The sequence below is a fragment of the Helicoverpa zea genome, chromosome 31 (assembly GCF_022581195.2).
Source record: "Helicoverpa zea isolate HzStark_Cry1AcR chromosome 31, ilHelZeax1.1, whole genome shotgun sequence".
Taxonomy (NCBI): domain Eukaryota; kingdom Metazoa; phylum Arthropoda; class Insecta; order Lepidoptera; family Noctuidae; genus Helicoverpa; species Helicoverpa zea.
The window spans coordinates 11,511,398-11,538,499 of NC_061482.1; the positions used below are offsets into that span (position 1 = coordinate 11,511,398).

The following is a 27,102-nucleotide window of genomic DNA, read 5'->3' on the forward strand; positions in this document are numbered from 1 at the left end:
ATGCCTTTAAGAGAAAACAAATCGAAAAATCAATTCATGGCTAAATTGAAGGCCAGAAATCAAGTAGCTCTTGAGATCTCTTATGACTGGTTTTGTGTTTCTTCGGGAGGTCATAAGTGGAGCGCAGGCAAATGCAAGGAGAATCTGCAGAAGATGCGGGTACTTGGCCTGATATAGACTTTTTGTAGGAAAAGATGTATATATCGTATGCAGGTAAATTGATACAACAAATTGTAAATAAAAAAATATATTTAAAGTTTTCCAAAAATAGATGTACCCAAAAAGCAATTCATGTACTTAACAAATAAATAGAAAGACAAACAGCCATCATAGAAACTTCAGTAACAATACATTCAATTCATTTTCTCTTAAATACGATCTTTTAATAATATAGGAATTGTCAACTGGGAATGTTAACTTTTACAATGATTTCATCGCAACTACCCCAAAACAATTTGTGTAGGAATGTTATAGCAATACAAATACATCAAAACTATCTTCCATTCGAACGTGAACGCTGCCTATATCGCACTGCAGTTCCCAGCCACCTATGCAACACTGTTGATCATAAGCGCGAGTATACATATAATCAAAAACTTGATCGACAAACTTAACATGATAAAAATGTAGCAATATTAAAAACGTCTGCTGATTGTGTTGTTATTGGTCCCGCGTTTTGTCAGTTGTATATTTAGTTGTTGTACGTAGAAGCAGACACGTTGCCTCCGTGGCCGGTCCAGTTGGTGTGCACGAACTCGCCAGGCTTCGTAATCAGCTCGTATGTATGCGCACCGAAGTAGTCCCTTTGAGCCTGGAAGACAGTCATCAAATCAATAGATAATAAGTAACAATTGGGTATTTAAGATTATGAATTAGAAGCCAAAAAAGCTGCAACTTGTGTACCTACACCTCATGTACCTAAACTGCAAAACGCACAGTTTGAAAACAGCTGCACACCGTTTGAAAAAAATTAACCTCAAAATAGATTTGCTACATAAGTATTCCATCATCAGACTTTTTATCGTCCCTTGCTCCTCTCACACAGATAAAGATTGGGCGTTATTCATCACGCTCGCTTAATGTAGTGGTGATTTCAGACTGTATAAACCAGGTTTCCTCAAGATGTTTTCCTTCACCTTTAATCAGTAACTAGTGTGTAAGATATATTTTGAAAGTTGTACATATAAACTTAGTTGCATTGGAACTTGCCTGACCTAGAATCAGAGTACACACATACTTAAGAGGTTGTTGTTTTACTTGCTAGGCCACCACGACTTTGAACTTTCTATTGTTGTAAGATAATCACTACATAGTATAAAACAAATTGGTTTTTCTGTCCCTATGTCCACGTATCCCTTTGTACGCTTAAATCTTTAAAACTGCAACCGATTTTCAAGCGGGGTTTTTGTAATAGATATGTAGAGTGATTAAAGACGAAGGTTTATATGTATAATTACATGTGGGGAAATACTGTTATCCCGTGCGAAGCCGGGGCGGGTCGCTAGTAAATGATATGGGCAAATAAATACCTGTAGCATGTTGGCGGGTAGTACTGCGGACCTGTAGCCATCGTAGAAAGCGAGGGCGGCCGAGAAGGCTGGCGCGGGAACTCCCACCAGCGCGGTCTGAGCTACCACCTGACGCAGCGACTGCTGGGAACCGCTGATGCGATCGCAGAAGAACGGGTCCAAGAGTAAGTTGGTAAGCTGAGGGTTCTTGGTAAACGCGTCCTGGTAAACAAACAGTACACAATTTGAGTACATAAAGTATTATATTTGCTGCCGGGGCTGCGGGATCGTTTTGGCACATAAAGGGCTAAAGAAGGAACAAGGAGGGCTTTAGTCAGTAAGAGTCTGACATTACGTCACGCTGTGCCCACAGCGGGGAGGGTCATTTGATGCAAAAGGTACAACACTTACTCTGACTGCTTTTTACAGGGATAATTTAAGAGTTTTTTCACAAGTATTTATAAGGACATGTCTTTGCTGATCCACATTAAGATCGCTGTCGGTACAATAACATGTCACGCAAAGCATTAATATTCTAGAAAATAAGTAATCTGATTTAGCAATATGTATTGTATGTTATAATTGGGATTAATAAATTTTACTTCGGAATGAACGCTTGTTTTTGGCCCTTAACTATATTATATTAACTTACTAGCCGTTTTCCCGCGATTTCACCCACGTCCCGTGGGAGCTACTGCCCGCGCCGGGATAAATATAGCTAATACAGCTTTCTAATGGTGAAAGAATATTTAAAATTGGTCCAGCAGTTTTTGAGTTTATCCATTACAACCAAACAAACAAAGTTTTCCTCTTTATAATATTAGTACAGAAGTATAGATGACCCTACTTATGGTATTAACTTATGACCCTACTTATGGTAAAATAAAAGTGATTAATTTTCTTGTAATCAAACTGTCTATTGTAATTGTATTGTTTATCTTGGAGTGGTCACTTGGTGTTTTAAGTTATATCAACATTTAGAGCATGCTTGAATTCGTTACGTAACTCGAATGACATTGTATTGAATGAATGTCAAAGTGGTCACGTTATCGCGAGGTCGGCGATTACATTGTTCACCTTCATTACTTTGTCGCACCACTTAATTGTAAAGTAAACATAATCAATACTTTATCATTAAGGTAACGATGACAGTTGACCATAAAGTTTTTATTTCAATTGGTCTACATTCAATCACTGCTTTATGTCATGATCTTATCTCGATTAAAAAACGAATTGACCTATTGAACTTTTTAGTTTATATTTTTAGTGATTAATAATATAATCATGCAGATTTTTTTCATATTTTAAACCGCCTTACAGAAAAGTCAGAGAGAAAGACTACATTTTTTAAACCTGATTTTAAATTCATGTCCATAGTACATTGACATTTTTTCACATTCACTATTTTGTGCTTGATTGTACAACATCCACCTTTTATTTACTGTTATACTTCGGCCGTTCAGGACACCTATCAGTTAGTCACGACTAGTGATGGGCACAACATAACACTGAGTTCGTTACCGTTCCTTCAAAATGAACCGCCGCATTATTTTAAGATTATTTTCGTTTTAAATTGGCGGAATCATTTGTTTTATATTTTAGTTATTTAAGTGGAAACCAAAAAAAGGTAATATTCATATAATAAAATTGTTTTATTTATTCTTTGTTACAAGTACATTGAATTGAATGTGCGAACAGAATATTAATCAGACTCCGATTTGCTTGAGGAGGTGGTGTCTTCATCATCATCTTCGCCTACATGTATAATTATATTATTATCAATAACAGAATCAATCCTGATATCTCGGTCTAACAAAAGCCGGGTAATCAAATAAAAACAGATCGAAAACACTTGAAAAACGTGGTCTATGCGCACGAAACGACAACGGACGACTGTTTTAGCGTCACAAAATGGCGGCCCATAACGCCATTTGGGGTTACCATTTTTAATCTAAGTATAAAAATGCGGTTTGGTCATAGTTTTATTTTTATATTTCATAAACGTTATAATTAAGTCTTATAGTCCATTATTTTCCAATTCTTAAAAAGAAAATCAAAACGTATTATTTTATATTATAACTGTATAAGAACAGATTACGATACTTGCCTGTTATTTTTAGCACAGCACTACAAAATATAAACCGCTGACATAACCTTGTAATAGCGCAGTATAGATTTAGAAAAATATTGTTTACCAAGTTATTTGACACTCAGTTTGGCACAAAATTATAACATTCATTGATTATTGATATAATAATGTTGTTTTAATGCTCCTCAATTGTTAAAACGGTAAACAACCAGCAAAAATATTTTTATCGTAACTGCAACGCCATTGCAAAGTTACGTCGTCAGTTCAATCGCGACGTGTCAGGAACGCATTCTCTGAATGGCCGAACTATAATTTTCGACAAATATTGAACTTAAACTCAGGGTGTGTCTACACGGTGCATGTAGCTGGAGCAAGTTAACATGCGCAAGTGACAAGTGACAAGAGCACGCGGGTGGGTATTTCGCTTGGGTATATGCGCGAGTCGCTGGACCCGCACGTTTTTTAAATGCATATAACCTGTAGGTTAAATGCATGTAGATGCAACCAAAATATAGTTAAGGGTCCGTTCAGATAGACCGGCGCGGAGAGGAGAGCAAATTCTTAACACGTTGAAAATTGAGTACTTAGTATTTGAAGTAAGGTTTTTTTTGCATGCGCACTGCTTTTGTCATTAAGAATGCTCTAAGGCGCTCGGTGTGAAATAATAAGAGGAGTCGACTGGCTCCGATCGACTCCGTTCAGTGTGAAAAGAAAAATGCTCGCCGATGCTCTCCGAGCCGGTCTGTCTGAACGGATCCTAAGGCAGTTAGTATTTCCTTACCTTGATGTTACCGAGGAAAGCGCTCCTGATGATGCAGCCGCCTCGCCACATTAACGCAATGCTGCCGTAGTTCAAGTTCCATTGGTTCGCCTGTACAAAATACGAACATTTAATAAAAACAATATTATACGACTGGTTTTATATGAAACTGGTGTTATTTTACTAATTCACTCAATTTTATAACGGCAGATTTTTTTATTTCTGAGTAAGGTAAGAATAAACTTCTTGGAAATAAAGTTATGATTAATGTCATGAAAAATCTCTTTGAATGAGTTGTGCATACTAATATATTTTTAGTAAGAATGTCTTGCACACCTTAGTACAGCGTAGCAAAATTAGCAAGTAATGAATATTAAGTACTACACAACAACTAATATGTAGTATGGTTCAACATTTCACTATGAATGCTCAAACCTCATTTGTTGAAACTTATTTCTATGTACCTTACCTGTCTACACAACAAAACTATCTTATGTTAACGACATATAATTAAATGTAAACATATCTATATGAAATACAAACTATTTGTCATCAAACCCTTCTTACGCTTGTTTTTCAGATGTCTTCCTTCAAATCTTTATATTCTGAAAATGTTTGAAAATCTATCATATTTGGGCCTCTTGCCGATGTAATAAGTGTTTTGGTAAGAGAATGATACTAGCTGTAGCTACTGAACCTATTTTCACCTAATGTTCATATTTTCAAGCTTTTTACAGTACATTTATAGTATGAACAGAGGGATAGGATATGCAGATAGGACCCTCGAGATGGTCAACGCCTATTTTTAATTAAATTAATAAAGGACTAGTCTGAACCAAAGAGCTGAAAACGGCTATAATATAACAAAATTCTGTATCCCGCATTACTAGAGATAGAATTTTAACATTACCACATACAAGTAGTATGTAATATCAATTCCTATCCCCAGGAAGCAAAACAACAGTTACACAGAATGTTTGGAACAGTGGGATAATTTTCATCCATTCAGTTGTTTTAGCATGTAGACCAAACAGACAGTAAGACATTAAAGAGTTTGTTCTTACCTTAGCAGCCTCACGAAGGAGCATGAATCCTTGTGCGTAAGATATCAGCTTGCTGGCGTAAAGAGCTTTGCGAAGATGCTCTAAGAACTGTTTCTTATCCCCGCTGAACTTAGTTGTGGAACCAGGCAATACTTTGCTGGCTTTTACACGCTCGTCTGTACAAAAAAAGCAATATTAGCATTAGTGTTTATATTGTAGAATAATAATGATAACGGGCTCCTAGACAGTGCGAAATAATATTTGAACCCGGCAGGTATAACGGCAGTGGATGTACCATGTCATTTAGGATCAGCCAGTAAAAGTTGATTATTTTTATAACACGCTTATATCAGCTTCACTTGTAACTACGTTTGTATTATGACATGACTATGACAATCCTACTAATATCCTATTAATATTATAAATGTGAAAATTTGTGAGAATGTATGGATGTACGTTTGTTATTTTATAAGGTGGACCGATTTGGTTGAAATTTGGTATGTAGATAGCCGATACCCTGGATTAACACAAGGCTACAAACAATGCGGGCGAAGCCACGAATAGAAGCTAGTAGAACATAAAAAAAATACTTTCGACTTTGACGTACCTTTGAGAGCAGAAAGGCATCTCGCGAACACAGCTTCACCAATTAGCGTGACCGGCACACCATATTCTAAGGCGGCGATACCAGTCCATTTGCCAGTTCCCTTCTGTCCCGCGGTATCGCGAATCTTAGGCAGCAAATATTTACCTGCAACGTATAACAAAATAATTTAATCTATTCCAGTATTACAAATAAGTCATTCGGGTTCCCTGAAGGCATCGAAAATACTGTGCTACCAATTTGAAAAATTACTTACACTGTCGAAAAGCTACACTATTCTGGATGACTTCTATAGTTAATATATAAAGAAGAAAGAACAAGACGGGCTATGTTTTATCCGGGTAAGGAAAGAAGCTTCCCTGGGACGCGGGTGAAACCGCGTGGAATAGATAGTAGGCTGTATTTTTATCCAGGTAGGGATAGCAGTTTAAAAACGACAGGGGTAAGATTGCAGGAAACAGCTACTCATTTACATAAGAAACATTACCCATGAGATTCTTTTTTAAGAGAAATGTGAATAAGTTATCTACCTAATCCTACTTATCCTACTTGTATCTTACTTATATCCTACTTCCTACTTATATTATAAATGTGAAAGTTTGTGAGAATGTATGGATGTATGTTTGTTATTCAATCACGCAAAAACGGCTGGAACGATTTGATTGAAATTTGGTATGTATGTAGATAGGTGATATTACCCTGGATTAACACATAGGCTACTTTTTATCAACACACCACGAGGGCGAAGCCGCTGGCGGAAGCTAGTACACTATAATGGTCACTGTATTATTTGGGATTATTTTGCCCTTTATCCACGGGTTATGATTATCAGTTGAAATGTTGACTGTGTACTTAAAAGAATCAGATTAAAAATAAAAACTAGGATACTGACCGTCACTGTCCTTGTATTTCAGAATATCTCTCGATATCTCGATGAGGAAGGAGTCCAAATCGCCTTTGTTCCATTCTTCGAATACTTGGGCCATCTCTCCTTGTTCCATACCTTGAAAAACAATACATTAATTTATTATTATCATATTGTCACAAAAAGACATAAAATCTTTATAAAAAGTGGTTTCATATCGAAAGTGTATATTTACATCTGAAAACGCTGCAGATTAAAGGTTTTGCTCTACTTTTACAATCAGTCTATTGTTTTTCATAATGAGGATTATGAAACAACATAATGTACGCAAAGTCTGGTGAAAGGCACACCAAAATTAATTATCTATACTAATATTATAAAGAGGAAAACTTTGTTTGTTTGTTTGTTTGGTTGTAATGGATAAACTCAGAAACTACTGGACCGATTTTAAATATTCTTTCACCATTAGAAAGCTATATTATCTGCGAGTAACATAGGCTATATTTTATCCCAGTGTGGGCAGTAGCTCCCACGGGACGCGGGTGAAACCGCGGGAAAACGCCTAGTTTAGCATAAAGACCGCACTACGTTTCCATATTTAGAAAATAGCTAGTTCAATAATAATCTATAGTATTATAATAAAGAGGTTTTTTTTATTTGGTTGTAATCCAAAGGTTCCAAAAATAATGAACCGATATGAAAAAATACTTCATTGTTTCATACGTATGTATACAAAATTATATCTAGGACCGGGATAGTTCTCAAAGAAGTGCAGGGGAAACAGCTTTGAGTAGGTAAACAATCATAATACGATTTCTTATTAAAAAATAAAATGGGGCAAAAAATGTATGTAATTGCTGCAACTGTAAAATAACCAATGAAACATTATTTTAGGCTGCGGTTTATTTCTTCAGTATGTATTTGTGTAGACAGTTCTATCAAGATTGTTTAGCTTGAGGGAGCATCTACAGTCTACACGGTGCAAATAGCTTCCGCAAGTTGAGGCACATGCGCAGGTTACATGCATTCTAAAAACATGCGGGTCCAGCGACTCGCGCATGTAAGAAAGCAAACAAAACACTTGCACATGTTAAAATGCTCCAGCTACATGCACCGTGCAGACGCACCTTTAGTTAAGCCTGCTCAAATTGAGTGCAGTAAATAAATTTTAATTCTTACGTACCTAAGACATCTTTCATGAGATTGTAGGCTTCGCAGATGAGCTGCATATCACCATACTCAATGCCGTTGTGCACCATCTTGACGAAGTGGCCGGCGCCATCCTCTCCCACCCAATCACAGCACGGCTCATTGTTCGCCTTTGCACATATCGCCTGTAAATAAAAACCAATTAAATATAGGAATTGAAAAAAAAAGTATTAAAATTGCAATAAACAAACGAACTACGAGTAGTGAGTAAAACTCGTTTTTAATGTCTGTTTTTAATCAGGGATACCTATTTACTGAAGAATTATTTAGTAGGCTAATTTTCGCGAAGGACCTACGTGACGTAAGCGTAACCAATTATGACATAATCAAGAACAAGGTTACAAACTTTGTGTGTGTGGTGTGTAAGTCTAAAAATCAATGCGATCATGATTGACTTTTACCTTAACAGATTCTTCAGTGGGTCCGTACATACCTGGAAGATAGGTTTGACATGTGGCCATGCTGCAGGATGTCCACCGGGCATCAAAGAAGGTCCGTAGCGAGCTCCATCTTCACCTCCGCTCACCTGTGGAAGATCATCTACGAATTAACAGCATAAACTTAAATTTATACATTCAAGGTTTACAGGGACCGCTGACCTTTCACGGTATGCAACTCACAATCATTAAAAAATGTAATGTACTAAATACTAACTCTACCGAAACTAACCACCTTGATATCAGTATAACACAGCAAATCTTTTTTTACATACTCATTCTAGATAATCTACTTAAAATGTTAAATCTCAAAGCTTGCCATTAGTAAACAGGTCCGGTCAATGATTACATCTAAGATTTAATTATGATAAGAATTTTGCCTGTCAGCATAAAAATTAAAAAATGAAAATTAGATTATATATTTTCCATCTGATTTGGTAAATGTTATGACGTCATTTAAAAAGGATTGCGTAATGTGTTTTATTGACAGACAAAAGATATAATAAAGAGGAAGAAGAATAAGAACATTCTTTGATAGTTTATACCCTAAAGACTCTGAACTTGCTTCTTGCTGAACTGATTTGAAAAAATTCTTTCACTATTGGAAAGCTACAGTCTTTCCGAGTAACATAGGCTATATTTTATCCCTTTAAGAAAAGTAGTTCCCACAGGATGAGGTCAGACTATACGTAAGCAGCTATTTGTTCAATATACTTATACTTACACCCATGCCAATGAATAGAATGCCAGTGGACGCAAGTTCCTTACACCAGCGCTGTGTGTCTATGTATTGAGAGTTGCCACCGTCAATGATGATGTCCCCTTTTTCAAGAAGAGGCACGAGTTTCCGTACAAACTCATCTACTGCTGATCCGGCTAAAAAAGAAATTGGCAATTTCTGTATGGATTACTGTGTACACAGTAGAGGTAATTTAAAACGGTATGATATTCTTATAAAATAATATTTTACCTTTCACCAGTAACATAACCTTCCTAGGCTTCTTGAGTTTAGCAACCATATCTTCGAGGGATGTGGCACCAATGATATTGGTCCCCTTAGCCTCATTTTTGAGGAATTCATCCACCTATAATGGTTAAACAGAAAATAAAAAATGTGTAAAATCTTCATATATCGGGTGTGTCGTCGTATTATATAAGTATATATCGGGTGTGTCGTTCATAATCACATTAAATGAAATGCGTTAATATACTGGTTAATATATGTCCATTAACACAAAGAAAAAAGAAAAATACGTAAAAATAAAAAAATGAATTTTTCAAACAAAGTAAGTAGAATAAAAATGTGAGAAAATTAGAACACCATATAAAAGTCAGTCATTACAAACAACTGTAATTCTCCCTTGCGAACTGACAGCTGTCAACTGATCAAAACATTCGATACTCCTAACTTTATCTCTGCTTTACACATGATGTTGTAAATTATAAAAACGAAAAATGACTCCTGTGGCTAAACCACTGAATGGATTAGGTTATTTTTTTTACAATTCGCCATAGAATATCATAAAGTATATGTGATAGAATTTAATGTGATTGTGAACGACACACCCGATATATTTTGTATAGTAATCTATAAAATTACAAGTTAGTATTGACACATTTTAGAAAGTAACAGTAAAATAACTTTTAAATTAAAATGAGTAGTTTAATAAAAAATGTAGGTGTACTATACCTTGGCGACAGTTCTGTTAAATGCACAGACAACAAAACCTTTGCTGTCCATGTTCAGGATTAGATTCTGCCCCATGACCGCCAGCCCGATCAGGGCAATATCAGCTTTAGGTCTGAAAGGTATTACATTTTTGTTAAAACCAGCACAGAAAATCATAAACTATGCTAATATAAAAAGAGGAAACATTTTTTCTTTTGTCTGTTTGTTTGGACATCAAACTACTGAACCGAATAAAAAATTCTTGCACTGTTCACACTTCCCAAGGAACAGGCTATTTTTATCCCGCCGTAACCGCTGGATGCGGGCGAAACTGACAGAAAATACCTAGTATCGTATATAATTATGGTATTGTCATCCAAGCCGGTGATGATAGGCATAGAATGCTTAGTCATTCACCACAACATAAATTGATCAAAATTAAATTATTATGTTCAAAGTAATTTTTTTACTACTTTGGGACAACTTCTTTAATGTGAAAACTTGATAAGAAATAGGTAAAAACCATGTTTTTACACAGTTCTTTGAGTAATGAGAATGTTACCTTTGAACTTGACCTTGACCTATTGGAATTATATTTGCATTTTAAGTGAATTTCTACTTTACCATAAATTATTTTAATAGTACTATTACTGTAAAAGTTAGCTTTTCGGTTAGGTTAATTTTGGATTTTAATTGAGATGAGAATCATTGTCAAATTTAAAGAAGTAAACTTAATTGCTATTTAAATTACTAGGTATTAGTATGATAGTGCAGTTATAATTATTGCTTATAGCATTATTTGAAAGTTGCAATTATTTGTGTATATCAGTGTTGTACTGAATTGTCATTTACTTATGACATAAGTACTTAACTCACAAGTACTATATAAGCATAAGTTTTGTTCACCTTCAAATAACCTTGATGCCACATTATTTGCATCATACTTAATAGCACATTTTTAAAAAGAATTTAGTTCATGATATACAATGACAAATATATATAATTTGTTTATTGATTATGTTTTATTATCTTATATGATACATTGGATAAATACCTATTTGTAACTTTAAAGACTTGCAATATACTCGTAATTTTACTTGTAATTTTGGTATAATTTAAGCTATAATAAAATGACATTGCTATGATCTCCAATAAATAGAAATAATGTAATTCATTTATCATGAATTTATGGTAATAGCGCCAGTAACTTTAATTGTAAATCTAACCTATTAGTTGTGCAAATCATACAAGAAGACCAACTAGATTAACTAGGCAATTAATGAGGAAAAATTAAAAAATATTAATTTCTCAACGCTTCTTAAAAATAGCTGTAATATGTGACAAAAATTCAAAGTCATGCTCGCTTATGGAATATAATTTCCACAAAAAAATACTCACTGTGCCATTTTAATTTAAAATGTAAATAGTAGCTCCAATTTGACCGTGGGGAAAAACACTTGCTATTTTATTTCTTGTTAGAATTCTTGCTTGTTCTAGCCAGCGTTATATAGTAAGTTTTTTACAACAAAGTTTCTGAGTTTCCAACTTGCCACGACCGACACCGACAGACGACAGCAAATGTCAACGAGTACCAAAGAGTTTTTATAAGTTCTAACAAAATCCAAAACCACTTTTATGACATTGACATAAAGACGACTTTGGCATAAACTTACCTTTCATTCAATGAACGACAATGACACGGGGAAAATGTACTTCGAAGTGGAGGCATCCCTCGCTCTGGCCACGAAGGTTTAAAAAATAAAAAAAATTTTTCAGAACAACTAACAAATACAATTAAATGTTTATTTAATTCCATTTAGAAATAATAAATTAAATTCATTACAAAATTAAAATAAAGAATTAATGATAGACTCGCATTTTTTCTTTACATAACTCCTTATTATTATTATTAAAAAAAAAAAAACGTACGCAAATACATAAAAAAGAACAAAATCCCGATCACGTATGAATATGTCCAAAGATAAAATCATCGCGCTTCTTGCTTATCTGATATTTAGCGCAGAGCATGAATTACTTATGAAAGAGTTTTTTTCTTAGAAAACGCCTTTGTTTAACCTCAAAAGTTTAGATCAAATTATAAAAGAATATTGACTCATTATTATAGAAGTTATCAATTAATGCCATATATGGCTTGTACGATTCCAAACCAATTCAAGGTGCTGCCATATTTGGCTTCGTATATACCTAGGTATGCACTAAGTATCTTTATAACATTTATCCATAGCACCAAATACATTACATTTGTCAAATTGTGTGAAAGTTTTTGAACGATGTTGGCATACATTTGGCGAGCATTCTTTTTTCAAATAGGATAATGGCTTATCTCATCAGAACGTACTGAATCTAAAGGTATAGGTACTGTGTACCTCGATGCATAGCTGGGGCGCGATTCCACTAATTTTACTCAAGTGACATACGATTCACATCCGACCGAGATCCAATCACGACTCAATTACGATTGAAGCGTATGTGGCATTCCGCTATTTTTTTCTTTTGAATAAACGTTTTTATCCTTTTCTGAGTTTCAATTTCTAATGAATCATATTGTCTGCAAATTATTTACGATTGCACTATGATTGTAGAGCATACTGTCGTATAGACCCGACGGCCAACCAAATGGCCGACCAATCGCAAACCAATCGAATGTCATTGGAATACGCTTGGTCTTTTTTATTAGTAGCAGAATGCCCGATATGGTTAAAACTGCTACTGCAATTCAATTTCTATTCAATTTTGACATTGTTAACTTAGGAGAATCAGACCCTTGGAGCGAAAGTGTATACAGGTATAGTTGTCTCCTGTCATGGTTCACTCCAGCCGGTTGGAGTTTAGGGACAGTATACTTGACTTCCCTGGAGCTCTCGAGGCCGCTACTCCCCATCATTCGCCTCAGACGCACTGCGGGTATTATTATCATAACATTCAATTTGGATTGTTTTTAATTGCACGATGTCTTATTGCACAATTATATTAACCTAGTAATGGACGCCTGGGGTCATCATCAGTAGCTGCCTAAGCTTTCCTAAACTATGTTGCAGTTGGCTTCCAGTCTAACCGAAAGCGAGTAGGTACCAGTATTTTACGAGTACATAGAGTGACTATCTGACCCCCTGAACCCAGTTATCCGGGTATCCCGACTCCCGCTGGTAAGACTTACCCTTCTCGGGTCACATCTGGCTTCTTAGTATCATTAACAAGCAGGTGAGACACACCAACAGGCATGATGACTGAAAAAAAGTAATTGGTCATTCTTATCCCTAAAATAATGGACTTGAAAGTATTTTTTATTTTCTCACTCTAATATAAAACAACGAAGATATAACACTATACAATTTTGTGTTACGTCACGTGAGTATAAATTTCAAAAAGACGCGTCGTGACGTCACAAGCCCCCACTCTCAATCTTTGTTGAGTTCATCATCATCAGCCTATCGCAGTCCACTGCCGGACATAGGCCTCTCCAAGTGAGTGAGTCTCTTTGTTGAGTTAATGCGGACTATATAATCAGAATCATTATTTTTGAACCCTGTCAAACACTGGACTGCCTTGCGAAACACTGGAGACACTTCTCATTGAAGATTACGCAATGATTTTAGCCACAAACATTTTGATTGCACAATATATTAATTGTAATATTGCACAATTTTATTGAACGCCCACGGGCTACCTAAAGAGACAACATACGTCAGTCAGAAAGGAAGCTTGAAATCTAGCAACACTGCTCTATGGGTGCAATATTGCATTATCTATATGCACCGAACGAATGAAATGTAGCAGTTTACAGGTGTTAAATAAAAAGATACTTCCGTTTTGTATACAAAGTGGCGCGCGCATTTATCAAGATCAATAACTAATACTTTGTCGAGTGTGCTGTGCAGTGTGCAGGACTCCCCTGAAATTTCCAGAAAATTGATATTCAACAGTATTCGGGCTGAAATCGTGGTAAGTACCTAAATCACATTGAAAGGTACTTGAAAGGTACATCTTCTGAGTTATTATTCATGCAGTTTACACGATTTAATAAAACAAAATTATTTTTCTTAGTGCTCATTGTTATCCACCCAAAAACCCTAAAGCAATGAGTCTGATCAGTTCTTATATTTCGGGTATTCCCATACTTTACAGCGTTCTAGTGTACTGAATACATTACCAAAACTCAAATATTTGGTGTATCTAGAGTGCTATTCAACAGTTGCGCAAAATGGGCGTTAAGCCTTATTGTAATATCAAAGTTCATATTTTCCTTATGTTACAATCAATGAATAAAATAAAGTAATAGAATGAGATTATAAATATTTTAATTTTATAATAACATCCCTAAATAGTAAAAACCGGCCAAGTACGAGTCGGACTCGTGCACGAAGGGTTCCGTAAATTACAGTTAAATCAACCTATCTCAAAAACTATAAGAGATACTTTGATCAAACCAAAAATCGTTGAAAGAGTTAATTAGCATGCATCACCTCTATTTTTTTTAGAATTTTATACCCCGTAGTTATAAAAATAGAGGGGGGGGGACATACTTTTTACGACTTTGAGAGCTGATATCTCAAAAACCGTTCACTTTAAGAAAAATGTTTTTTAGAAAACTTTATATCATTTTAAAAGACCTTTCCATTGATACCCCACACGGGTATGTACATCGAAAAAAAAAATTTCATCCCTCAGTTACATGTATGGGGGGCCCCACCCCCAATTCTTTTTTTTACTATTTAGTGTCATATTTTTGTAGCGGTTCATACAACACATATTCCCATCAAATTTCATCACTGTAGTACTTATAGTTTCCGAGTAAATCGGCTCTGACAGACGGACAGACGGACAGACGGACAGACGGACATGACGAAACTATAAGGGTTCCGTTTTTGCCATTTTGGCTACGGAACCCTAAAAACGGCATTGTATTTTTTTATGAATAAATATATTTTTCCGTTATTTTTAACCGACTTCCGAAAAAGGAGGAGGTTCTCAATTCGTCGGGATCTCTTTTTAAAATATTTTTTATGTATGTTCACCGATTACGCGAAGACGCTTTTTTTTGTTCGATAGGGTATACCTTCCAGGTGGTCCCATAATCATCAGGTCAGGATCTGATGATGGAAACCCTGAGAAATCGAGGTCAAATTTCGAAAATTGTATTCATACGTAGGGTAAAAACTTGACGCTAAGGCGTATATCTGATAACACTAGGACATGGTGAAGGTTTGCAGCTGATCTGATGATGGAGACCAGAGAAGGTCGAGGGAACTCGACAACTGAATGTGTAAACTGCCTCGTGTTTGGGCTTATATTATTCGTATTGATCAAACCTTTGCAACAGTGAAGGTTTGGAGCTGACCTGGAACGATTTGCATAATTCCTTTTTTTTATTTGAAAAGGTATACTTATTTAGTAGTCCCACAATTGTCAGCAGGATCTGATGATGGGAACTCTGAGAAATCGAGAGCAACTTTCGAGGGTGGTATGCATGTATGGGGTAAAAACTTAACACTTAGGTGTACGTCTGATGACACTATAGAACAAAGAAGGTTTAGAGCTGACCTGTTGATGGAGACAAAAAAAGTTTGAGGAAAAACCGGAAGTTCTCTAATTTCCGGTTTTTAGGAATCGTTTAAAAATAAATAACCGACTTATGGCTGCTATAGTAACTTGAGTATACTTAGTACCTATAGAAAGACAGTGTAACCTTGCACTGAGAGTAAATGAAATGTAGATTTTACCTAAAATGATTCCGTAACATTTGTTTTATGTTAAAGAAAAACAGAAATACATCATCTGGGAAAATTTTAATTTGTCTAAACTATTACGTTTCGGAATTAAGATTTAAGGGGTGTTGCGTTTTTAGTTTCTACTAGTTACTTAGTTCTTACTCAGGAGTTTAATTAAAGTTCTCTTTTGCACAGGAAAAATGAGCGTGACAAGTAGGGCTCAAGCCCTAATACCACCACTGCAGCCGCCATCGCCGCAGCCTGAGCTGGTAGAGGAGCCGCTAGAGAGCACGTCAATAGTCCCGCCGTCATCACCGCTGTTAGAATCGCAATTACAATTCCTTGCTGCTCTCCACGCAGCGCAGCTAGTATGGTTTGCGCAACCGCCACCACCTCCGCCTCCTCAATCGGAGCAAACGACTCCAGTAGTTCAGCTCGATTTGTCTGACGAAGACGAAGAGATGCCTGAACATGAAGAGCAGACTGTAGTACAGCATCAGCTGGTTCCCCCGTTTGAAGATCAGCAGTCTCAATTGAAGCCGGAAAATTGGGAGCAGCAAAAACAACGGAAAGAACTGCTTGTGGAACCGAAAGCGGGAGTGACTGAATTTCTGCCCGTAGAACCTAATTCGGAAGCGACTGCAGGACTGTCCATGGAACCGCTTGCAGGAGTTACTGCGGAACCGCTTGCATACGTTTCTGCGGAACCGCCTGCATACGTTTCTGCGGAACCGCCTGCATACGTTTCTGCAGAACCGCCTGCATACGATTCTCCGGAATTAATTGCTGACGATTCTGAGGTATCGCTTGCATACAATTCTGCGGAACTAAATACAGACGATTCTGAGGAACTACCTGTAGAAGTTTCTGAGGAATCGCCTGCATATGTTTCTGCGGAACCGCCTGCATACGATTCTCCGGAATTAATGGCTGACGATTCTGAGGAAAAGCTTGCATACGATTCTGCGGAACTAAATGCAGACGTTTCTGCGGAAGCAATTGCAGACGATTCTGAGGAACTACCTGTAGACGTTTCTGAGGAATCGCCTGCATATGTTTCTGCGGAACCGCCTGCATACGATTCTCCGGAATTAATGGCTGACGATTCTGAGGAAAAGCTTGCATACGATTCTGCGGAACTAAATGCAGACGTTTCTGCGGAAGTAATTGCAGACGATTCTGAGGAACTACCTGTAGACGTTTCTGAGGAATCGCCTACATATGTTTCTGCGGAACCACCTGCATACGTTTCAGCGGAATTAATTGCTGACGATTCTGAAGAACCGCTTGCGTACGATTCTGCGGAACTACCTGTAGATGTTTCCGTGGAACCGCCTGCATACGATTCTCCGGATCTAATTGCTGACGATTCTGCGGAACTGATTAAAGACAATTCTGCGGAACTAATTACGGACGATTCAGGGGAACCGCTTGCATACGATTCTGCGGAACTACCTGTAGACGTTTCTGAGGAATCGCCTGTATATGTTTCTGCGGAACCGCCTGTATATGTTTCTGCGGAACCGCCTGTAGACGTTTCCGTGGAACCACCTGCAGAAGTTCCTACGGAACAACCTGCATACGTTTCTGCGGTACCATCCGCAATTATTTCTGCGGATCCGTCTGCGTATGTTTTTGCAGAAACGCCTGCAGAAGGTTCTGCGGAATCGCTTGCTAACGTTTCTGCGGAACCGCCGACAGACGTTTCTGAGGAATCGCATGCAGAGGATTCTGCGGAACCACCTTCAGCACCACCCGCTGAATCGCCTGAGGAACCGACGGCATCACTGCCTATGGAACTGTCTGCATTATCACCCGCGGACCCACAAGCATCACCACCCGTAGAACCGCCTGCATCAAAACTAGCGGTACCTACCGGTGAACTGAATGCATCAAATCCCGAAGTACGACCTACTTCACCAACTGAGGAATCGCCAGCATCACCGCCCGCGGAAGCACAAGCATCAGAGCCCGCTGAACCGCAGGCATCAGCGCCCGCTGAACCGCAAGCATCATTATCTATGTCACCATCTGCATCATCACTTGCGGGATTTTTTGTACCATCGCTTCGTGAATCGCCTGCCGAACAGCATGATGATGAACGAGCCGAATTAGCTTCGCCATCTGTTGTACCGCTAAGTCCGGCGCTTTTTATTGATGAGCAGCGACTTGATCTGGCAAATGCAGGTGCAAAATTGAAGCCATCTCAAATAGTACCACTGCTTCCTCCAGAGCAGCGCCCTAAAATAACTAGTCCGTTAGCAGGACCGTCACGTCCTCCTCAGTGGTCTCCATCATATTATATGCAAAAGCGCCGACCTGGACTAGTGTCGTTAGAAGCTAGACAGTTGGCGATAGCACTTCAGGCCGTACCTGAAGAGCCACTTATGCTTGATGTGGCGCCTCCGCTGCCTCTTGAACCAGCGCCACAATTACCACCATTGCCGCATGGGCCTCCGCCACCATTACCACCATTACCATATGGGCCACCGCCGCCATTGCCACCTTTGCCGCGTGAACCAGCGCCAGCTTTGGTAGCGATACCCTTGCCGCTGGAAGAAGACATACCTTTGCCTCCAGGAGAAGCGCCACCCTCCCTGCGGGTCATAGTGCTGCCACCCACGCCGCCGCCGGGGCAAGCTGCGAACGAACGACAGGGGTCTGACCGTACAGGTAAATTTTGATTCTTATGTCACAACCCTGATTATTTTCTTGGAAAGGGGATATAAGAAAAGGCATTCCTTCGCACGTTGTTGTCAAATAAGTGAGCTCTAAAGTTATAGTTAAAATACTTCTGATCAGGCTTTACGGACTTAGAATTCATGAATGTGTTGAAAGTTAGTACAAATTCTTGACTTCAATGTCGCGATTCAAAATATCCCGCCGAATCAACGGTAAAGTCATATGTCAAAAACAAATACCAATATAATAGAGATAAAACGGAAACGACAATAAAAATTACTTGCAACACATAAATATCGGAAGTTGATACAAAATAATCAAAATATTTCTTTCGCGCCCATATATATTCGTAGATTTAACGTGGTACGTGAACGGACAGTAGACAAAAATTCTAATGGTTCTTTAATACGATAGCAATTTTCTTTTTCAATATATTCCATGTACAAAAATGACTTCCCTATTAGGTATTATACGTATAGATTGATTTTCTTGTCGAGAAAAATTATTCAAAGTTTAAACTGATTATGTGGTTGACCACATAATCACACGTGACGTCATAGGCGATAAATTTAAATTTCATAAATTATTTAAAAATTATATGGGCAGTTATAAATAACTAGCTTCTGCCAGCGGTTTCACCCACATTCCAATATGACTGTTTCCCATAACCGGATGGTGACAAAAACTATGTCCTTCTCCTGGCTCTAAAGTACCTCCCTGCCAATTTTCAGCTAAATCGGTTCAGCCGTTCTTGAGTTATAAGTGGAGTAACTAACACGACTTTCTTTTATATATATAGATATTTTTGTGAACTGTAGCGCATTTATTTATTTTAAACTAAGTGGATACTAGGAAACAACCCTCGGAGCTAAGAAAACGCGATGAGGATAGGTGACTCGGGTGACACGCATCACTTTTTCGTAGCTCCAAAATTTTGTAGTAGGTAGGTAGGTAAAGAAAAATAGTTTTCGATCTAATTGAATGTTCTGTTATAAGCCGATAAAGAGTTGGAGACTAAACAAATGAACATTGTGATAACATCAGTGGAGTGTAGAAATCAACAAAATCAACTAATAAACATTATTTTGTGATAATTCATCAAAAAGTTCAAAGTATAATGAAGGTAACGAGGCACTACTGAGCATTGCTGTCGGCACAAGAATTATACTGGTTATAATCACTATCCATCAACAAAAGAGGGCTGCGATAAATTACTTATTGCTGACTACCAAATATGGCTACTATCTCTACCAAGTAGGTAAGTCGCATAACAAAACCACTAAGTCAATGTTAAATGTTTTAATTTCATATAGGCCTTTGCAGACTCTTAGGGCCTATGCACACCACGTTTTTAGCGATTGCGTTTGTAGCGATACAGACGCGATACGCACGCAAGACAGACGCAGCCTGTAGACCTTTGCACACCTGTATACATACAGACGCGCGTGTGTAGCGATGCACACGCAACGCAACGTACGTTTGTATCGATACAGACGCGCCGGTGACGCGCGTTTGCATCGATACAAAGGACAACAAACTGCTCTGCAGGATAAAAACGCGCCGTAGACGCGCGTTTGTAGCGATGCAGACGCGATGCAAACGCGCGTTTAAAATTACCAAAATAGCAGACCAATCGCACACCAATCAAATGTCATTCGAATACGATTGGTCTTTTATTAGCAATAGCAGTGTTAACCATATCGGGCATTCTGCTACTAATATAAGACCAATCGTATTCCAACGACATTCGATTGGTTTGCGATTGGTCTGCTATTTTGGTGATTTTGGTCTATACGGTAGTTTGCTCTGCAATCATATTGCAATAGTTAATAATTTGCAGACAAAATGATTCATTATTGAATGACAAAAAAGGATAAAAACGTTTATTTCAAAGAAAAAATAGTTTAATAAAACATACGTTTCAATCGTAATCGAGTCGGGATTGGATCGCAGTCGAACGTGAATCGTAAGTTGTTTAAGTAAAATTAGGAGAATTGGGCCCCTGAAGCACAAGCTTGAGAAGATTTCAGAAAATGTTGTCTTTTAGTACAGTTACCGGCACGGATGTCGGGCCCTGACCTTCACCTGCGCACAAGCGATTTACTGCCTTATTGCCTTATGCGTACGGGTGCGCAAAGCGATCCCCACTCTTCCGCCGAGAGCCCGACATCCGTGCCGGTAACTGTACGAACATGATAGTGAGCTACACTCGTGAGCGCCCAGACGGCTAGGCTTCCTGGCTTTGACTGTCTATTTGCATCTCCCCTAACTTATGTAAAATGTTTGTTATACTTACAGGTCCATACCGCAGAGCGTTCTGCATGCATCCTCCGCTATCCCCGTCCTTGCAGCCGAGGCCCGCAGAGCCTTCATCGCCGCAACCTGAGCCTTCCACCAGTTCCGAACCAACCGCGTAAGATATTTTCATAGCTAACATTTCAGAATAAGTACAATGTATAGACGAAATTCGTCACCAAAATGTGTTACTTTAGCCCCATATGATGGAGGGACGATCTAGCCATGGTCTCCGGGAAGGATTGCTTAAAATTGAAAGTGACCATTTTTGGGGGAGGCCTTTGTCCAGCATTGGAACTTTTTCAGCATGTTTTCTGCTGAGGCGTCAGACCTACTTACATGCTCATTTTTTAAAAGAGAAATGTGTGTCAAATATTAATGCTATATGCCGCTTAAAATAACTGCAGCCTGCTAGCGTCAGGTTAACTAAGCTTAGACACGAAGTTCTCCATTTTAGGATCATCATTGTCATTCATATTTTAATTCATATTTGTAGATGCATACGCTATACAGCACCGTCTAGCTAATTCAATTACCTATTATACATATATTCATTATGACAGCCTCACATTTGAGAAGTTTCGTACAACAAAAAAAATTTGTAAAGCTACGCGATCGCAATCACAGTAGATTTATGCTTTTGCCCAGCTAATAAAGGCGTCGCGTCGGCGAAATGAAGCGTCAGGACTGTCATGACCGAGAATGTTGGAGCGAGGGTGGTTTCTGTCATGACCGTCATCAAGGATGGCTTGATAAGTGCATTAAACTTGGCGTTTTACAGCCAATATAGGCTTGAAGCATTGCTACGTTAGAGTAATCTTAAGGTTAAGGAAGGGTTAGCTAGTGGCTTCGATATTTTCTTTACAAGAAAGCTTGCACTCGAATAAAACGATTGAGGTTCTCTGCTTAGACAAGGCGAAGCCAGCACACCACGCAGTTCTAGCAAGGTGGGATGGCGGAACGTTGTCGACTTAAATTTCGTCACACACACTACACATTTTTAACATGTAAAAAATGTAATATCGTAAAACGCGTAGGTATCACCACGCTTTGTTCCGCTATTTTCTATCAATGATTTGCACCTCCCCCTCCCCCCCTACGATGAATGATAGTTATGATTTTATATTTTTCTTAAATTCTGACTTACTATCTTAGTGCCCTTTTCCCAACTATTTTTGAGTTCTGTTTCTACCAATCCTTTACATAGATCGACTGGCTGTTTGACCTCCATATTGCGCAGTTACCGTCATCGTAGTCTGGTATATGAACATTATGTTGTTGAGATGGTGCACAGGCGTTGGTTAAGTTTCGTTACTAACTATGGCAGGGTCGCTGACACTTCGAGCCGGCGCTGCGGTGCTGTATCCTTGATGAGGCTATGGCAAGGCGGTGCTGATATGGTATTCATCTATTATAAATGCTTTAATATAGAGAGAAAGAGATACAAAAATATACTCAAGTGTATCGTTTTAAAATTATTTTGAATCGATAGGAAATATGATATAATCTTTTTTCTTATTATGATTCTACAATAAAAATAATTATAATGGTATGACCTTACGATGAAATCTCTTTCTTAGTAAAAATAACTAATCCTCAGGTATTACGCCGCTTTGCTGCGTCCACTTGGGCCTAGAAAGGTTGCTGAGAAAAGAGCTGCAGATTCGACTACTGGTAATAAATAAAATTTAAATTGTAGATCTCTTTATTTGTCTAATTTCGCAGGCATGACTACATGCCAGGTATTTAAGCACCTGCTTAAAATCTACTTACTTTAACCTTAGTCAAGGGTAAATGGTAGAAGGTTAGATCTTTTTTGAAAAAAGTTATTTGTAGGAGGTAAAAAACGTACACATCTTTCTATTAGGTAGCTAAAACTTTGCCAGCTGGACTTCTAGGCATGGGCTCCAATGAATGAATACTGTAGCGATCTGGGTTCCGATTCTCCTAATTTTACTTAAAAGCAACATATGATTCACATTCGACTGAGGTCCAATCACGACTCAATTACGATTGAAGCGTATGGTATTCCGCTATTTTTTCTTTGAAATAAACGTTTTTATCATTTTCTGTCATATAGGTAACGTATCATTTTGTCTGCAAATGATTAACGATTGCAATATGATTGTAGAGCAAACTACCATACAGACCAAAATAACTAAAATGGGTGACCAATCGCAAACCAACCGAATGTCGTTGGAATACGATTGGTCTTATATTAGTAGCAGAATGCCCGATATGGTTAAAACTGCTATTGCGATTCAATTTCTATTCAATTTTGACATTATTAACTTAAGAGAATCGGGCCCCAGCTAACTTCAAACAAAATAATATATTATAGTGTTACTTATTTTTTGTTGATTGTATTCAAAATTACTTATCCAGTGGATATCACGAAGTAATCTGTAACTTTCTTGAATATTTTGCAATAAAATGAAAAAGGCCCTATGATTGAACTGATAGAAAAAATTACAAATTATAAATGAGCTATACTATAAACTATAATGAGCTTTGTTTTATTAAGATCTAACTTAACTAACTTATTAACTGACTATTACTGCCCGCGGTTTCACCCGGGTCCCGGATGGTGACAAAAACTATCCCATGTCCTTTTCCCGGGTCAAAGCTACCTCCTCTCTAATTTTCAGCTTAAATGGTTCAGCCATTCTTGAGTTACAAAATGTGTAACTAACACGACTTTCTCTTTTATACAGCGTTACTTGTAAGTAGTCCGCATCCTTTCATGAGGTGATAGTATAGGTCAATACGGACAAATTTGACCATGGGATACACTGGGCAAAAGTTAACCCGTTTCAAGATAATCGAATTTCAAGATCTTTTCTTAACAAGTCGTGTAGGTACACGTATAATTTTTTATTATTAGTTAAAAGTCTCGTTTTTGCGCATTCATGGACACTGTGAACGAACGAAACTTTTTTTCCCGATCGTCAACAGTGTTGACAAACAGGAACGAAAGGTGTTACCGAACGGGAATTACTCGAAATAATAAGTAGCGTTCGTCAACACTGTGAACGAACGAAACTTTTTTTCCCGATGGTCAACAGTGTTCACGAAAGGGTGTTACCGAACGGGAATAACCCACCAGGAATGGGGAAACTCGGGACCTATGACACCTGCCGATGACAATGTATTAAATACTAGCCGTTTTCCCGCGGTTTCACCCGCGTCCCGTGGTAACTACTGCCCGTACCGGGATAAAATATAGCATAAGTTACTCGTGGATAATGTAGCTTTCGAATGGTGAAATAATTTTAAACACCAGTCCAGTAGTTTTTGAGCCTATTCATAACAACCAAAAAAGAGAGGAAGAAATAATAAACACCAGCCCATCAAATTATCTAAATCTATGCGTACCTACTAGACGCTACTAGTGACTGACCTTTACTTTTACTTTATGACATTACTTTGGCTTTTACTTTTGATGAAGAAACTGGCGGTTAGTCCGAGGTAATGGCCAGCCTTTTGGTCACGAGAAACGTCAACCAGCCATCTACTTTAAATCCAGCCAGTACCTATGTTATTGGTTTCCAGGCCTAGTAGACAGATACTTTCTCATTTTAACACAATAAGAGTAAAAGGCTTTTTGATACAGATTCTCCAGCTAAGATGCGTTGCCTGGCGACGGATAGAGACGATCCGCGATGCTCTCCGGAATGCTTCCGTTGTATGCGCCGTGTTTTGAGGTAAGCAACAAACGATTTTCCTTTTTTTTGCAACGAATAGCGTCTTCAAGTTGGGACTATCAATTATATTCCCTTTGGAGCCCTTTTTACCCGACTGCCAAAGAAGGAGGGTAATGTTTTTCGAGTGTATGTAAGTATGTATGTATGTCTGTTCCTTTGTGACCTCCTGTAGCCTAAACGGCTTGATGGATTTTGATGTATGAGGTATCGTTAGATTTGTCTTGATTACGGGAGTGTCATAGGTTACATTTTATCCTAAAAGTCCCACGGGATATTTTTTCTAAATTTCCCTTTAAAAAAATATGTATGCGGTATCATTAGATTCATTTCAATCACGGGAGTAATTAATATAGGATACGTTTTTTCTCAAAATTCCCACGGGAACATGTTAATTCTGCGTCAACGCAAAGCAACTCATGCGTTAGCAAGCAAAAAGCGATTCTTTTGGCGATACAATCACGTCGTCTTGATCAAATGCATGAACGTCGTCTTGATCGTCTTGAACGTCGCATTGGCGGTAAATTTATGTTGCGGAGTAACATCACTCGTAATCTAAAGCCAAATGTCGTCGAAATAATTTAAAATGGTACTTACATATACATAGTCTTCTACATCTACAACATTTTCGTTAAATAAAAACAGCTAAAAAGTTATAAATAAAAGAATTATTATTAAAAAAACAAAATACCCGACTGCACACTAAAAAAAGAGTAAAACAAGCCCCACAATAATATTGATCAATACAACTTTACTGAATATAATTTATAAATATTGATGGAAAGCATCGCAGGCGGGGACCACCTTGACCGCCACCAACGAAAATTCTGCTAAATGGTGCACAACCGAAATGACTATAAATAAGCCTCTGTTGGTCCCCGCCTGCGATGCTTTCCATCAATATTTATAAATTATATTCAGTAAAGTTGTATTGATCAATATTATTGTGGGGCTTGTTTTACTCTTTTTTTAGTGTGCAGTCGGGTATTTTGTTTTTTTAATAATAATTCTTTTTTCAATCCTGTACAGCAAATGGTGAAAACTGTCGATTGTAACAGTACCCACTTGCAGCTTTTACACAAAAATACCCGTCTTTCGGTTTTACGTCTCTTCGTTTGCACACAATAGTTCGAGATTTTTCTGACAAGGCTTGTTAGTTTTTTATTCAATAATAAAAACAATTTAAAATCACAAACTTGTACTAAGGGTGCATCTACCAGGTGCCCATGTAGCTAGAGCAAGTTAACATACGCAGGTGACAAGAGCACAAGGGTGGGTATTTTTCTTTGCCATGCGCGAGTCGCTGGGCCCGCACATTTTTTAAATGCATGTAACTTGCACCGTGCAGATGTACCCTAAGTAAATCACTTGTGACATCTGTTGAATGTTCATATGTAGTAGGTACTCCTTTATTAAAAAAACAGTGTACATAATAAATATATGTAAGACAAATAAAATTGGCCGAAGCGCCTTTCACACAAACATAAAAATAGGATGATTTATTGTACCAGCATATCAAACTACAAAATGTTTCTCAGCTTTTCAAGAGTTTCTCTAGCTCTAATATTTGGTTTTTTTTCAGGAATGCTATCTACAGACCTCCTGGAGCGCCGAGAGATGGAGATAACCGAGCTTTTATTCGATTTGGCCATTTCATGCTATTCATCGTTGCTGATCGTAATACATACCGCGAATTAGCTGATAATAACATTGAATTAGTTTAAGTCACTTATCTATGTATGTATGTACCTACACATATTCAATAAAGTTTTCTTCTGGTCCGCCTTTTTTCTATGTACCTAACTGTATGAACCCATAGCACCTTTGAAACTTAATTTTTTGGTATGGTGTACAAAGACCAAGCCTCCATACCTTAAATTTTGAAACATCTTTTAAGGGGCTGAATGCCGAAATTGGCTTGACTCAAACAATTTTTTGTTTTATGTATGTTCCGAACGTTACAAACGTCGCGTCAATAGGGTTCTCCCTTTTTCTCTCTCGTACGTATTTACGTACGCGAGAGTTGTTTGGGGTGCATTCAGCCTCTTAATCGAAACTTTTATTCTGAAGGGGCCCGAGCTGATGTAAAGGAGGTTTTATATCAATAGTTTTGACGACCTCGATGGCACAATGGTTACCATGCCGGACTGCCGAACCTGAGGTCCCGGGTTCGATTCCCGGTTCGGTCGACATTTGTGTGATGAGCATGCTTGTTGGCCGTGGTCGGGGTGTTATAATATGTATTTATAATTATGTATAGGTATATGTAGCTATATGTAGTTTATCAGTTGTGTTAGCACCCATAACACAAACTAATAAATAACCCCCATACCATGGGGCTAACCGACCGTGTGTAAAGATCATGGGCGTAGCCAGCTTTGGGCTCAGGGTGGGGCAGCAGTCAACCTATCCCCCGGGGGAGGGCGGGGGCCCTCCGATTTTATCTTGTCAAACTTGTTAATCTCTTAATTTGAGAGGTTTATATTTTCAGGTACAGAAAATAAACATTTA

The 27,102-nt window shown here is 37.9% G+C and overlaps 2 protein-coding genes across 3 annotated transcripts; one reads left to right on the top strand and one right to left on the bottom strand.

The window, feature by feature from the left end:
* Nucleotides 1-231: 231 nt before the first annotated feature.
* Nucleotides 232-11,774, bottom strand: LOC124644773 (6-phosphogluconate dehydrogenase, decarboxylating). The gene is made up of 12 exons (XM_047184307.1): nt 11,583-11,774; nt 10,206-10,317; nt 9,486-9,600; nt 9,240-9,391; nt 8,512-8,604; nt 8,053-8,203; nt 6,897-7,007; nt 6,008-6,151; nt 5,422-5,576; nt 4,379-4,468; nt 1,530-1,730; nt 232-811 (listed from the first exon to the last, which is right to left on the bottom strand). The coding sequence occupies exons 1-12, from the start codon at nt 11,588-11,590 to the stop codon at nt 692-694; spliced, it is 1,452 nt and encodes a 483-aa protein (XP_047040263.1). The 5' UTR covers nt 11,591-11,774; the 3' UTR covers nt 232-691.
* Nucleotides 11,775-13,921: 2,147 nt separating this feature from the next.
* On the top strand, nt 13,922-26,372 carry LOC124644771 (fibrous sheath CABYR-binding protein-like). Of its 2 annotated transcripts, XR_006986110.1 has the most exons (7): nt 13,922-14,147; nt 16,109-18,586; nt 20,894-21,008; nt 22,218-22,290; nt 22,491-22,564; nt 24,504-24,594; nt 26,174-26,225. XR_006986110.1 is itself a non-coding variant. In XM_047184306.1 (6 exons), exons 2-6 carry the CDS (start codon nt 16,114-16,116, stop codon nt 26,313-26,315), a joined length of 2,895 nt encoding a protein of 964 aa, XP_047040262.1. In that variant the 5' UTR covers nt 13,925-14,147; nt 16,109-16,113; the 3' UTR covers nt 26,316-26,372. The 2 variants fall into 2 exon arrangements, 1 of the variants encoding a protein (XP_047040262.1); XM_047184306.1 differs by lacking the exon at nt 22,218-22,290 and having other exon boundaries at nt 13,925-14,147; nt 26,174-26,372.
* The last annotated feature ends 730 nt before the right edge of the window (nt 26,373-27,102 follow it).